General features: G+C 45.4%; 2 protein-coding genes across 4 annotated transcripts in view; both read right to left on the reverse strand.

The window, feature by feature from the left end:
* The window catches only part of LOC134210718 (probable tRNA (uracil-O(2)-)-methyltransferase), a 28,839-nt gene that overhangs the window by 3,463 nt on the left and 13,468 nt on the right, over positions 1 to 11,908 (reverse strand). The window contains exon 3 of one of the 3 annotated variants that reach the window (XM_062686954.1): positions 11,607 to 11,740. The exons of 1 other annotated variant lie outside the window; for it this stretch is intronic. In XM_062686954.1, coding sequence (XP_062542938.1) covers positions 11,715 to 11,740 — 26 coding nt within the window. In that variant the 3' untranslated portion in view covers positions 11,607 to 11,714. Of the gene's footprint in view, positions 1 to 11,606; positions 11,784 to 11,908 lie in introns of those variants that run through there. One more of the 3 variants, XM_062686953.1, reaches the window with a different exon arrangement.
* Positions 8,562 to 11,633, reverse strand: LOC134210717 (vacuolar protein sorting-associated protein 53 homolog). The gene is made up of 4 exons (XM_062686951.1): positions 10,838 to 11,633; positions 10,260 to 10,773; positions 9,925 to 10,200; positions 8,562 to 9,763 (listed from the first exon to the last, which is right to left on the reverse strand). The coding sequence occupies exons 1-4, from the start codon at positions 11,631 to 11,633 to the stop codon at positions 8,662 to 8,664; spliced, it is 2,688 nt and encodes an 895-aa protein (XP_062542935.1). The 3' UTR covers positions 8,562 to 8,661.

Here is an 11,908-nt window from a genome sequence, read left to right on the forward strand (position 1 = left end):
GGAAAAGATTTAGCTTTCAATAACAACAGAGAAAATTTAAGTGAAGTGATGCTTCAACATGATTGTATCGGGCTGCATAAGAGATCCCGCCGGATTTCTGGGATTTCTAATGTTATTTACCTCACTGAGGAAAATGGACGTATGTTTTTCAATCAAACGCCTTATGAAAATTTGCCACAAGGAATCGGTATGAATTTCAATATGTTGCCTTATGAATGATGATTTTAATTTGAAAAAAAGTGAAGTGCGGCAGACTGGGTTCGAACCATGGACGTCGGGGTCGGGAGGCCGGTATGTAGACCACACGCCCATCGACGCTTGATTACTCTGGAAGCTAACTGCGTATAAGAAGCTCTGTTGGTGGAATAATCAGTCGAAGATTCATAAGGCGCCAGTTATGAATTTCGATAGTCCAGTTCGCTCAGTGCTGGTTTAAAAAAAAAACTCAATGAAAATGTTGTCTAAGTACATCACATTACAATTTATTATTGGAATCGCTATTTTGCATAATTTAGAAAAAAAACTATTTTCCCCTCAAATACAGACAATACAGATTTTTTACACATGCCAACACAGATTTACGAAAAAATCATCTGGCAGTCCTGATCACTTGACCTATGCGGTGTTTGGTTCGAAATCAACGCTCGACAGCAAGGGAATAATCCACTTAGCGGAATTGATGGATTTTTGCTGTGATAAAAATACATGAAGCCAAAATAGAATTTTTGCGAACATTTCAGTGTTCTTATTGTTTATATTGACTTTTTGTGCAATATTTTAAGAGGTGCTATTAAAAGAAAAGTACATACATAGTTTTTCCAAATTTGATCCAGACTATCTTTTGAAAAGGCCAAATTTTTTTATTGATTTTTCAAATGGATACAATTAAAAACGACGCATCCTACAAAAAATGTTGTATGGGTGACTATCGCAAAATCAGTCAAAGTTTCTAATAAAGACATCGGAAACAATCCAAATTGAGCCCTACACTGAAAAAATCAGTTTCAACAGTTTCAAAATTAAAACTCGATTTGCGAAAAAACGCTTTTTTGATTTGTATGAAATTGTGTCTCAAGATAGGTGATTATGTTCCCTACCAACCGTCCATACATCGCAAGCTTGACACTTTTAAGGGAAAAAAGTTTTTCTAACAAAAAATTTTTCTTGTCGTAATTGATTTTTTTTCTCAGTGTCAAGGAGTGCCAGTGGATTTAACATATACATACATATATTTAAATATTCCTGTACAGTCAAGCAGAGTACAATATTTAGGTCGTAAGTTACGACTCGTAACTAATCGCAACGGATAAAAATACACAGAAAATAATTTCGACAAGAAAAAGTTTTTGTTAGAAAAACTTTTTTTCCTTCAAAGTGTCCAGCTTGCGATGTATGGACGGTTGGTAGGGAACATAATCACCTATCTTGAGACACAATTTCATACAAATCAAAAAAAGCGTTTTTTCGCAAATCGAGTTTTAATTTTTGAAACTGTTGAAACTGATTTTTTTCAGTGTAGGGCTCAATTTGAATTGTTTCCGATATCTTTATTAGAAACTTTGACTGATTTTGCGATAGTCACCCATATAACATTGTTTTGTAGGATGCGTCGTTTTTGATTGTATCCATTTGAAAAAATCAATAAAAAATTTAGCCTTTTCAAAAGATAGTCTGGATCAAATTGGTAAAAACTTAGTTAGAGCCATTCACAAATTCGGCCCATACAAATTTCAGAACCCTCCCATACAAAATACGTTACGAGAGGGTGGGTGGGGCTTTCAGCCCCAGGTCCATTTTAGCGTTATGTAATTTGTGAATGAACCCTTAATTTAACTATTGATTTATCCAATTTATCAATTAAAAACGACGTCAGTCCAATCAAACGACAACAAAATCAATCAATAACGGTGCTCACCTGCACTTTTGACAGCTGACCGACCTGATGCTCTTTATGGCTCTCAGCTTGTGGTTGTCAATCTGGGTGTCACGCTTACCGAAGGTACTCACGTGTCAGCTTCTACATGTCACGATGCGCTTGCAGTGATTGTCAGTAAAGAACATCATTTAAAAGCGTGGTGGTTTTTGTTTTCATATCTGATCATCTGGTGATGGTCACGACTAGAGGCCTTGATAAGAGAAACGCGGATTGACATGTGCCGCCAATCGAACCGTCAAAAAACAGCAGCCAATCGAGCAAGAGACCTGTCAAGCAGCCAAAACATCGGCTCAAATACTGAAAACGGCTAAATTCGATTTAACACCATTTATGAATGAACCAATTTTAAATGCATTTTTAATTTGTTTCGCAAATCAATGATAGATTATGAAATGCAATTGTTTTATTTGTTGGATTCGATTGTCATGTGATGCGAACACATTAAATAGCGATATGTAAAATTTTACCTGGATAAATCATTTCTTCCTTTTCATGTGTTGTTCTTTGATGAACAAGATTGCCTGCAGTGTTGGCAGAGATACATTTCCTATTCGCGTTTCTCTTATCAAGGCCTCTAGTCACGACTAGACACTGCCGTTATACGCATAACTGTCCCATGTATATAGGAAATCCCAGCAAACATGGGACAAATATGCGTATGACGGCAGAACAGCTCTGGCATAAAAATCTAGAAATGTCATGGGATTCCCAATAACTTTGATACGTAAAAAACATAAGAGCTTTAGATACATAAGACTTTCGAGTTTTACATATCTATTAGAAATAGTTTCAAGTTATTGTGAGCTTCATGCCGGGCGTTTAGCGACGTCAATCGTCTAGACGCAGGTGCAAAGAAGTATGGGTTCGATTCCCGCCGGTAAGGAGGAAACTTTTTGTGATCGAAAAATTCTCCACAAGTCTCAAGTCCACAAGTCTCCAAAAGTCCAGTGGGTAGTATGTGTCCTGTCCGTTGTCTCATGATAAGTGTTAAGTGCTCAGTCTGTACGACCTCTGGTCGAAGACGGTGTTCCTGTCTTTTTACATTTTAGTTACCTTCCCTTGAAATTTCAGGGTTTACCGAGCTTTTTTCGAATTTCAAGAATTATGGATTTTTTTTTTCGGATTGTCAAGATTATTGGAAATTCAAAGTTTTCGGGAAATAGTACCAGAGAAATCTGCAGAAAGAAATGCCTTCAAAATGTCTGCTATTACAGGCATACGATACGTTGTACTCAGCTATCACAATATCGAAAGGTTTCTCTTGACAATCCTTTCAGCAATGCCATGCATCTTTAAGGATTATGTTGGAAAGCTAGAGGTCATATGCACACTTTAAAAAAAAAATACTCGCTTAAAAATACTTGGCTTAGAAACCTCGCGCTCGCAGTTAACTTTTTTTTTCTTGAGCAAGGGTAAACGGAAATCTGCAACCAGACACCTGAGGAGGTAACTCTGTCAGTGTGGGGATGGGTATGTCATGTAACTCTTACCCGACCCACTAAAACCAAAACCCTTTCGCCAGTCCGTACCCCCGGCCCGCAATTAAGCAATACATCAGGGGGGACTATTGAGAACGCTCACGCCTATGCTAACGCACTTGACGTTAATACACACAACATCGACTTCAAGGGTAGCTACCTCACCACCCGTCGATCGCAAGCTATGATAGTAACCTAGCGGTCCGTAACATAATCTCACGTTGGAGACGAGCACCCCGATAACAACTACCGCGCATGAACCGCAATGACCTCTATATCTACATACTGGGGTCCCCGCAGCCCACCCGCGACATATTGGTTGTCCGGGTGAGCAAAGTGTTCACTGCATCACAGGTGCCCTTACTGCACTCGTTGGTTTTGTTCAAGACGCCACCACCGCTGCAGTTTCGACATAATCTGTTGAGATGCTGTGTTCACCGCATTCCATATAGCTTCCTCCCGGCACATCCTCTCGACGAGGTTGTCCGGGGTTGTATCCACACCACTAATAAGCAGCATGGCATTGCGTTCTACCTCGAATCGCGGGCATGCGAACATCACATGCTCTGCTGATTCTACCTCACCTACACATTCAGGACACTCCGCAGAATCTGCGGAGCCAAACCTGTGTAAGATTTTTTAAAAGCAACCATGTTCAGACAACACCATCAATCCAGTTGGACATATCCGGAATTAGTCTGTGGGTCCAACGACCTTTGACTGCGATGTTCCATGCTCTTTGCCATTTAAGCAACGAAGCTGCTCTCTTGACACGTCGCACTTGCACCAGAGCCGGATTTAGCCGGAAGAGGGCCACGGTATGTGAGGGCCCCAAAATGTACAAAAAAGGTTGGTTTTGGTACATAAGATTTGTGGGGGCCCAGAGAACCACGGCCCCACCGCCCATCCCCCACCCCCACCACCATAAATACGGCCCAGCTCTAGGAGTATGTCAATCGACATCAATCCAGCTATATCGCACACCGCCTCATATGATATGGTGCGATATGCGCTCGCGACACGTAGGCACATCAGCCGGTGTACTCTGATCAATTTCTTTACATTGTACTCGGCTTTTAGTGCTACGGCCCATGCCGGCACGCCATAACGGATGATAGACAATGCTACGCAGCTTGAGCCTACGCACTTGACTATGCACCGCCGATCTGTTGGACTTCATTCGTGATAAAGATTTTATCGCCAATGAAGCCCGCTGACATGCACAATCGACGTGGCTCGTAAAATTGACCTTATCGTCGATAATCACGCCCAGATGCTTGAGAGACCTCACGGAGTTAACTGTGCAGGTCCCTACTCTTATCCTCGCCTGCTGCAACCCGTGGCGGTTATGCACCACCACGACTTCCGTATTATGGTGTGCAAGGGTCAACCGTCTCGTATTGAGCCATTCCTCCACTCTGCCAATCGCGTATGAAGCCTTCAGTCTGACTTCGTCGAGAGTGTCTCCTGTTACCTCTAGCATTACGTCATCCGCGAGGCCTTCAATTTTCACACCGGCCGGGAGACTTAAGCGTAATACTCCGTCGTACATAATATTCCTCAGAACCGTCCGAGGATCGATCCCTGTGGAACACCCGCAGACACTACGATCGACTTTCGACCAGCATCCGTGTCGTATAACAGCACCCTGCTCTGAAAATAACTTTTCAGTATCCTGCACAGGTAATCCTGAACTCTTAATCGGTGCAGGGAGTCAGCAATTGCTGCCCAGCTAGCATTGTTAAACGCGTTTTTTACATCAAGTGTAATCAACGCGCAGTACCTAATACCTCTTCTGTTTAAACCTCTCGCTATCTTGGCCGTATCCGTTACCGCTCGAATTGCTTCGATGGTAGAACGGCCCTTACGGGAGCCATACTGGTTGCTGGATAAGCCACCAGCACACTCTGTATAAGCCGACAATCTTTTCAGAATGACCCTTTCTAGCAGCTTCCCAGCTGTGTCGAATAGGCAAATTGGTCTGTATGCCGAAGGATCCCCCGGCTGTTTGCCAGGCTTCGGTAATAGCACCAATTTCTGCCGTTTCCATCGATCTGGGAAGTTTCCTTCGTCCATGCATCTCTGGAGGCAGAACATATCTGGATTGGCAAGAATGGCGTGTTTAAGGGCCAGGTTTGGAATACCATCCGGGCCTGGCGCCTTATTGAGCTTAAGTTTTCTTGCGGCTACGATAAGCTCTTCGTTAGTCACTAGCGGTACCACGTCAACTGACTCGTACGGGGTAGCGGGCCAGTCCGATGGTTCATGTCTCGGAAACAATCCTTCTACTATTCCGGCTAACATCTCTGGGGATCTTTCAGGAGGTGTGCTATTGGTCCTAGCCATCACTATCCTGTATGCATCTCCCCATGGGGTGTCATTCGCCATCCTGCACAGCTGTTCAAAGCAGGCTCGCTTGCTACATTTAATCTCGTAGTTCAGAGCTCTGCTCGCTGTCTGGAATACCCCACGTCTATCGAATCGCTCAGCGTCCGTTCTAGCACGTCGCAACCTTCTTTTAGCTCTAAGACAGGTTCTACGAAGATTTGCAATCGTGTCAGACCACCAGTACACTGGTTGTCGATTTCCTGGGGGCTGGGTCTTCCTTGGCATCGCTGTCAGTTCGTTACCGCTCAGTCCTGTAGTCCTACTTTCCCAGCGCAGCGCCTCCTCCAACAGTTCTTGATTGAACTGTGAGGTGCGCCATCCGGGATCAGTTGCACCACCCCTTCTCGTTGTAGTTTTCCGGGTACCTATACTCGACCATAAAGCGTACTTCCTGATGGTCGCTAGAAGTATGACCCTCGTGGACCGTCCAACCTGGTTCTTCAGTCCATCCTGCGCTGCAGAAGGTGACGTCGATACATGAATCACCGCTCGGTCCTCTAAACGTTGGCACTTGACCTTCGTTCAGCAAAACTACGTTCAATACCGCTAGTGACTCTAGCAGGATGTAACCTCTAGCGTTAGTAAACCGGGAATCCCACTCCACTGCCCACCCATTGAAGTCACCTGCTACAACTACTGGTTTAAGGGCAGTTAGTTTCGCCGCAAGAATATCAACTACCCTAGTGTACTGCTCTATACTCCATCTAGGAGGACAGTAGCAGCTACAAAAGTAAACTCCGTTTACCTTTGCTATGACAAAATCCTCATCGTCGGGAGAAGATATTATCTTCTGGATTTGGTATCGCCCACAAGTCCAAATTCCCACCATACCGGACTTGTCCGCAATCCAACTGCCGTTTCCAGCAGGGATGCTGTATGGGTCGGTCAGCAAGGCAACATCAGCTTTACATTCGATAACCGACTGTTGTAGCAGCAGTTGGGCCACCTCGCAGTGGTTCAAGTTTAGCTGTGTTACTTGCATGTCTGGACCCTTCTAGAGGCCGGACAGGCCTGAGCGAGGTTGAGATGCCTGTTGTCTGCCCGCGGAGGACAGATCAGACATCTCGGTGCAGCCTGGCAGGTGCGAGCCTGGTGGTTTTCGGCTCCGCACCTACGGCACAGCTTACTACGGTCAGGTCCCTTACAGTCATAGGACTTATGACCGTGGTCAAGGCACCTGTAACAGGCCTGATTGGGTTGGCTTGTGCTCAGCGAGCACACCGACCAGCCCACCTTCAGTTTTACCTTGTCCAGCACCTTCTTGGCCTCGGCCATAGGTACTTGGAATTAGGCAACCTGCATTTCCGCAAAGCCTTTGCGTAACCGAATCGCGGATTCCTGGATCTCGACATTGCACTGCTCCTTCAGTGCGTCTACCAGGTCTCCGGGTTCGGTTATTTCATCCATGCCCTTGCACTGGATGTTCAGGACTGGGCACAGGGCTCTAACCTGAACCCCGTCACCCAGGACCTCCTCCGTCAACTTTTTATACTCGGAACTATTCCGAGTAGCATATTGTAGCAGTAGCAGTTGACACCCCCCTTAGACTAGAGAGCTTCTCGGTGCCTTTCATAGTCTTTAGGATTTCGGCATAGCTTTTATCGTTAGTCTTGACAATAATCGCTTTGCCTCTGTCCATCCGCTTGTCGCTGCCATTGGAAGACGCACCCTTTTTCACACGGGCTCTACCCTTCTTAGCAGTGACCTGCTCCGCACCTTTGGTCGCTCTCCTTGCGGCCTGCTGACGACTTCGTTTCGCCTTTCTTGGATTCACGACCTCCGTCCATGACAGGTCTTCCTCCCGGCGATCCTCTGGTATCTTCCTTGGTCGAGGTACCATTTTCGTCTCGATCTTATCCTCTCGGACCTTCTCGACGGTCCGTGCCGAGGCTTTATTGGCTACTTTCGGGTCCGCCTCCTGCGTGACCTTACTTAGCTTAGGAGTTGCTCCGCTAATTGCCATATGCCGTTGAAGCTCTGCAGTCTGGCTCTTCGCCAGCTGCTTACCCTCTGTAAGGAGCCGAATCTTCGATTCAGTCTCCTTCGAGGCCTTCACTGCTTGGCTAACCGCCAACTCCTTCTCCTCAGTAAGAAGACGGATCTTGTGCTCCGCCTCATTACTGGCTTCCAGCAAGGACTTCCATTCCAACTTTGCCTCCACGACTAGAGCGCAGAGGGTCAATACGGCCTGCTTCAAGTCCTCACTGTAATTCACCCGATTGTCCAGGAAGGACATGATTACGTCCGATACGTCCGTAATCACTTCCATGGTCTGGACTCCATCATCCCCATGGTTGGTCATCACCGAGTTGATGACTTTGGTCAGAGTGGGGCCGTCCATCTTGACGTCGACCGGCACCTCGTCTGACCCACCACGGGCTCCATCATCGCCTCCCCCCGGCGATCTTTGGGGTGACCGATCAAGGCCACTGCGCCTGGCAAAAGGATTCTCCTTGTGGCAGCACAAATGTCAATGCATAAGTGATTTAAAAACATTTTTGTGAGTACTGAAAACGAGTTGTGTATTGGCGTTATGTGCCTCCGAAAGTGTAATTTCTTCAGAAATTACTAAATTAGAGTCGTACGCAATTCACCTTAAGCAATTATATGTGTGGAATAAAGGGAGCGTAATATTCTTCATGTTTATCATTCCTAACCCAAGATATATAAATTATTAGAAGTTAGAAAACATGATGAACATCTAGTTTTAAGCCAAGGACTTTCTCATTTTTACTATAAGTAGATTCGCCATTGACGACTACACGATATGGTCCAATTTATCCGCAACATCATTGTGGTCTTAACTTTTCCTTGTCCTAAAATACAACTAAACCGATTCGCACATCCTTCCGGGACCGCTCAGTTGGGCAACCGATTCTTGATCAGATTCTCTATCTTCTTTATCCTACCTTTGTCCATCAAGGAATCACCCAACGCGATAATACTGGATCCGGCACCACTGATGGCGGTCGCTGCCAGGGCCGCAGCCTGCTGAGATTGGCTCATCGGAGCATCTCCTCCGCCACCCGAGGCGGCACCAGCGCTTCCCACTGTCGCAACCACCAGACCATCTCCGGCACCGGCAGCACCTTGCACTGTCTGCTGTGGACACGATCGCTTGTAGAGCTCCACCAGTTGTTGCTGCTCGATCTTTTTGACGCTTTTCATCTCTAAAATTTTGTGAAACTCTACCACGCTGCTCTCGGGGAGCAGTTTCAAGTATTGTTCGATGTAGAGTGCCGATGGGTAGATCGGCTGCATCACCACCTTGATCACCATTTCCGCTTTGGCCATACCCTTTACGACTACTTTGGTGTAGGTGGCGGGGGGCTTCCGCTGCACTTGGGACCCAATCGAGGGCAAATCCATGAGGACCGTTTTCAAACTGTGAGTGTCCAAGAGAAGTTGTTCACAGCCGAGAATGTTACCGGCTGGATTGCTCGAAGGATTGTTGGCACCTTCGGAAAGGCTGGAGCCTGACGCACTGTTCACCATCGACGTGGACGATGATCCGGATCCGGTCGTGGTGGGACGCAATTTGTACAGCGTGTTGATGTATTTAGGAATGAACGAGTTGACGAACTTGTGGCAAAATTGCGTGTAATACTTTCTGCTAGAGGCCAAATTGTCACGGATCACCGGAACCGATTGTTTGAGGTTTCCAACGATATGGTTCACAAAACTGCTTTGGTCACCAACGTTGCTGATGTTATGCCAGGACATTTTTGCCATCATAATTAGAGACTGCTCGCAGCCTGTGTCCAGATCTTGTACTAACAGTTGAATGCAGTTGGAAATGGTCCGGTGGAATACGTCTTTCTCGTCGGATAGATCTACTCGGCTTACGTAGCTTTTTTCGATTTTTTCCTTAAGTTTGTCTTCCAACTGCTGAACCGTTTCCAAGCAATATTCCGCCGTCGCCAAGACGTAACAAATCTTCCGAATGTCGTCCATGTTAAATCTGCGGAAAAAACATTCATTTTAAAATAACTTTCGTTCCCATTTGATTATTGTAACAAGATAGGTACAACAAGAATATTTTCAAAATCGATTCAGAACTATTGTTACAGTTATCTAACTCTAAAAATAGGGAATTACTAATTCAAAAAGTGTCTCACAAACCTTGGCGCTTCGCCTTCCTTAAGGAAATTGTGAATAACCTGCCCGGCAGCTGTAGAGAGATTCTGCAGATCCTTCGTCAGCAAGGACATGCTGTTGCTAATCGAAGTCGTGGAACTGTTTTGCTGCAGTTTTGGTATCCTTGCGTCCAACACTTTAGCGGAATACTCGCGAAGGTACTTTTTAAAGATAAGCGTCAAATCGTACATGGGTTTCTCGTTGCTCAGCTGTGTGCACTGAACCATGCATTTCTTGTAGAATACGAACAATTCGGCACAGCTGGAATCGCAAACACTTACAAAATCACTTCAGATGGCAATCAAATTCAGGATACCTACTTTGGAAACACAGACGCATTCCCATCCTTGGGTGTCAAATTCTGCTGATTCTGCTGTGCAAACTGATCGATCAGTTCTGCCAAACTCCGATCAATACTGTCCGTATAGATGTCCAGATAAGGCTTGAAGCACACACCAATTAAGTCCATAAACGACGGCTTCTCGCTTGCAGCAACTTCCGCCGGTTTTGTCTCTCCAAGGGTCGTCCCAATAAATCGTTTATCCAACAGCTGCTCGAAAGCGGCAGTCTTCTGAATGGCAAACAACAGCAACTTCACATCAATTTCCGTCCTTCGGCGGGCCATGATCTTGGTCAGTTCCTCCCGGGTGATGGAGCAAAACTGAACCGTTATCCTTTCGGAGATCTCCCAATCCAATGGGAAAATAGTTCCATACTTTTCTTCGAAGTCCAGCAGGTGCCGTTTTACCCACGCGTATCGTTTGTCAATTTTGTCCAACCACGCGATGTCCTGGTTTTCGTGAAACAGCTGAACATATTCCTGTAACTGCAAATCTGTGCAAAAAAGGATCAAAATTTATCATATCCAAGAATTTCATCATAAGAGCTTCCAACTTACTGATGTACCACTTGAGGATATTTTTCTTAACCGGCTTGTCCAGCACCGAAGCCACCTGACAGGCATCCTTCAGCTGCGTAATAGTCATTCTATTTCCACCCTGCTGCCCTCCCGGTACCGGCGCGAAAAAGTTCTTAAAATCCTCCGTAATTTGCGTAGCCAATTCGTTTTGGATTTGCTGCACTTGCGACGAAAGTGTCTGGATTTGGGATATTTCCGAGTACTGCTGGAAATGCTGATTGACCTCGATGATAGCCTGCAACGGGTTCAGTATTTCCCCGTACTGGCGCCGTTCGGCCAAACGCTTCAGATTCTCCACCCCGCCCACCAGCATGTGCAGATGATTCAGCGTGGTTATCGCGTACGTTAGATTGTTCTTGGCCGAATCCAACTGCTTGATGTCCCTCGTTATCTCCTTCACCATGTCCTCGGTTTTCTCCGCTCGCGATTTGATATCCGTGATCAACGCAAACAACTGGGTTATCGATTGCTGAGCTTCCTTCAAGGCAGCCCTTCCGTTTTCCCCGGTATTCACTTGTCCGCGGACAACGCTCCGGATGTTGTCATCGATGAGGCTGATGTCGTACTCCATTTTCGCAATCACATCGTCTATATTGGATAGCGATTGCTCGTTCGGAAACAGCTGGTTCACATAATCCGTGGGATCAAAATCGGGATGGTCGAGCGGATCCGAGCTTTGCAAAACCTGTTCGATTGCTTGTTGTACATCATCCGAGAGCACTATTTTATTGATGTGGTCCTTTTTCGTATCCGGTTCGTCTTCCGTAGTGCTCATTTTTTGATTACCAAACAGTATTTTAAGAAGTTTTTGCACAAAAATCACTGTCGGTTGTGAATTTCCGACACAAAAATTTCTTCACACGTCGTCATCAAAACAAATCGCTGTCAAAATCCGGGAAAATGATTTTTAAAACATTCATCACATCTGAAAATAATCGAAACGCTCGATTAAAGACTTCTTGCACTTGAATGTCAAAGTAGGTCCACTATTCGATTTAAAAAGTATATCTTTCCAAATTAAACCCTTTCACCCTTTCAATTCAAGAGCTT

Source organism: Armigeres subalbatus, chromosome 2 (assembly GCF_024139115.2).
Source record: "Armigeres subalbatus isolate Guangzhou_Male chromosome 2, GZ_Asu_2, whole genome shotgun sequence".
NCBI lineage: Eukaryota > Metazoa > Arthropoda > Insecta > Diptera > Culicidae > Armigeres > Armigeres subalbatus.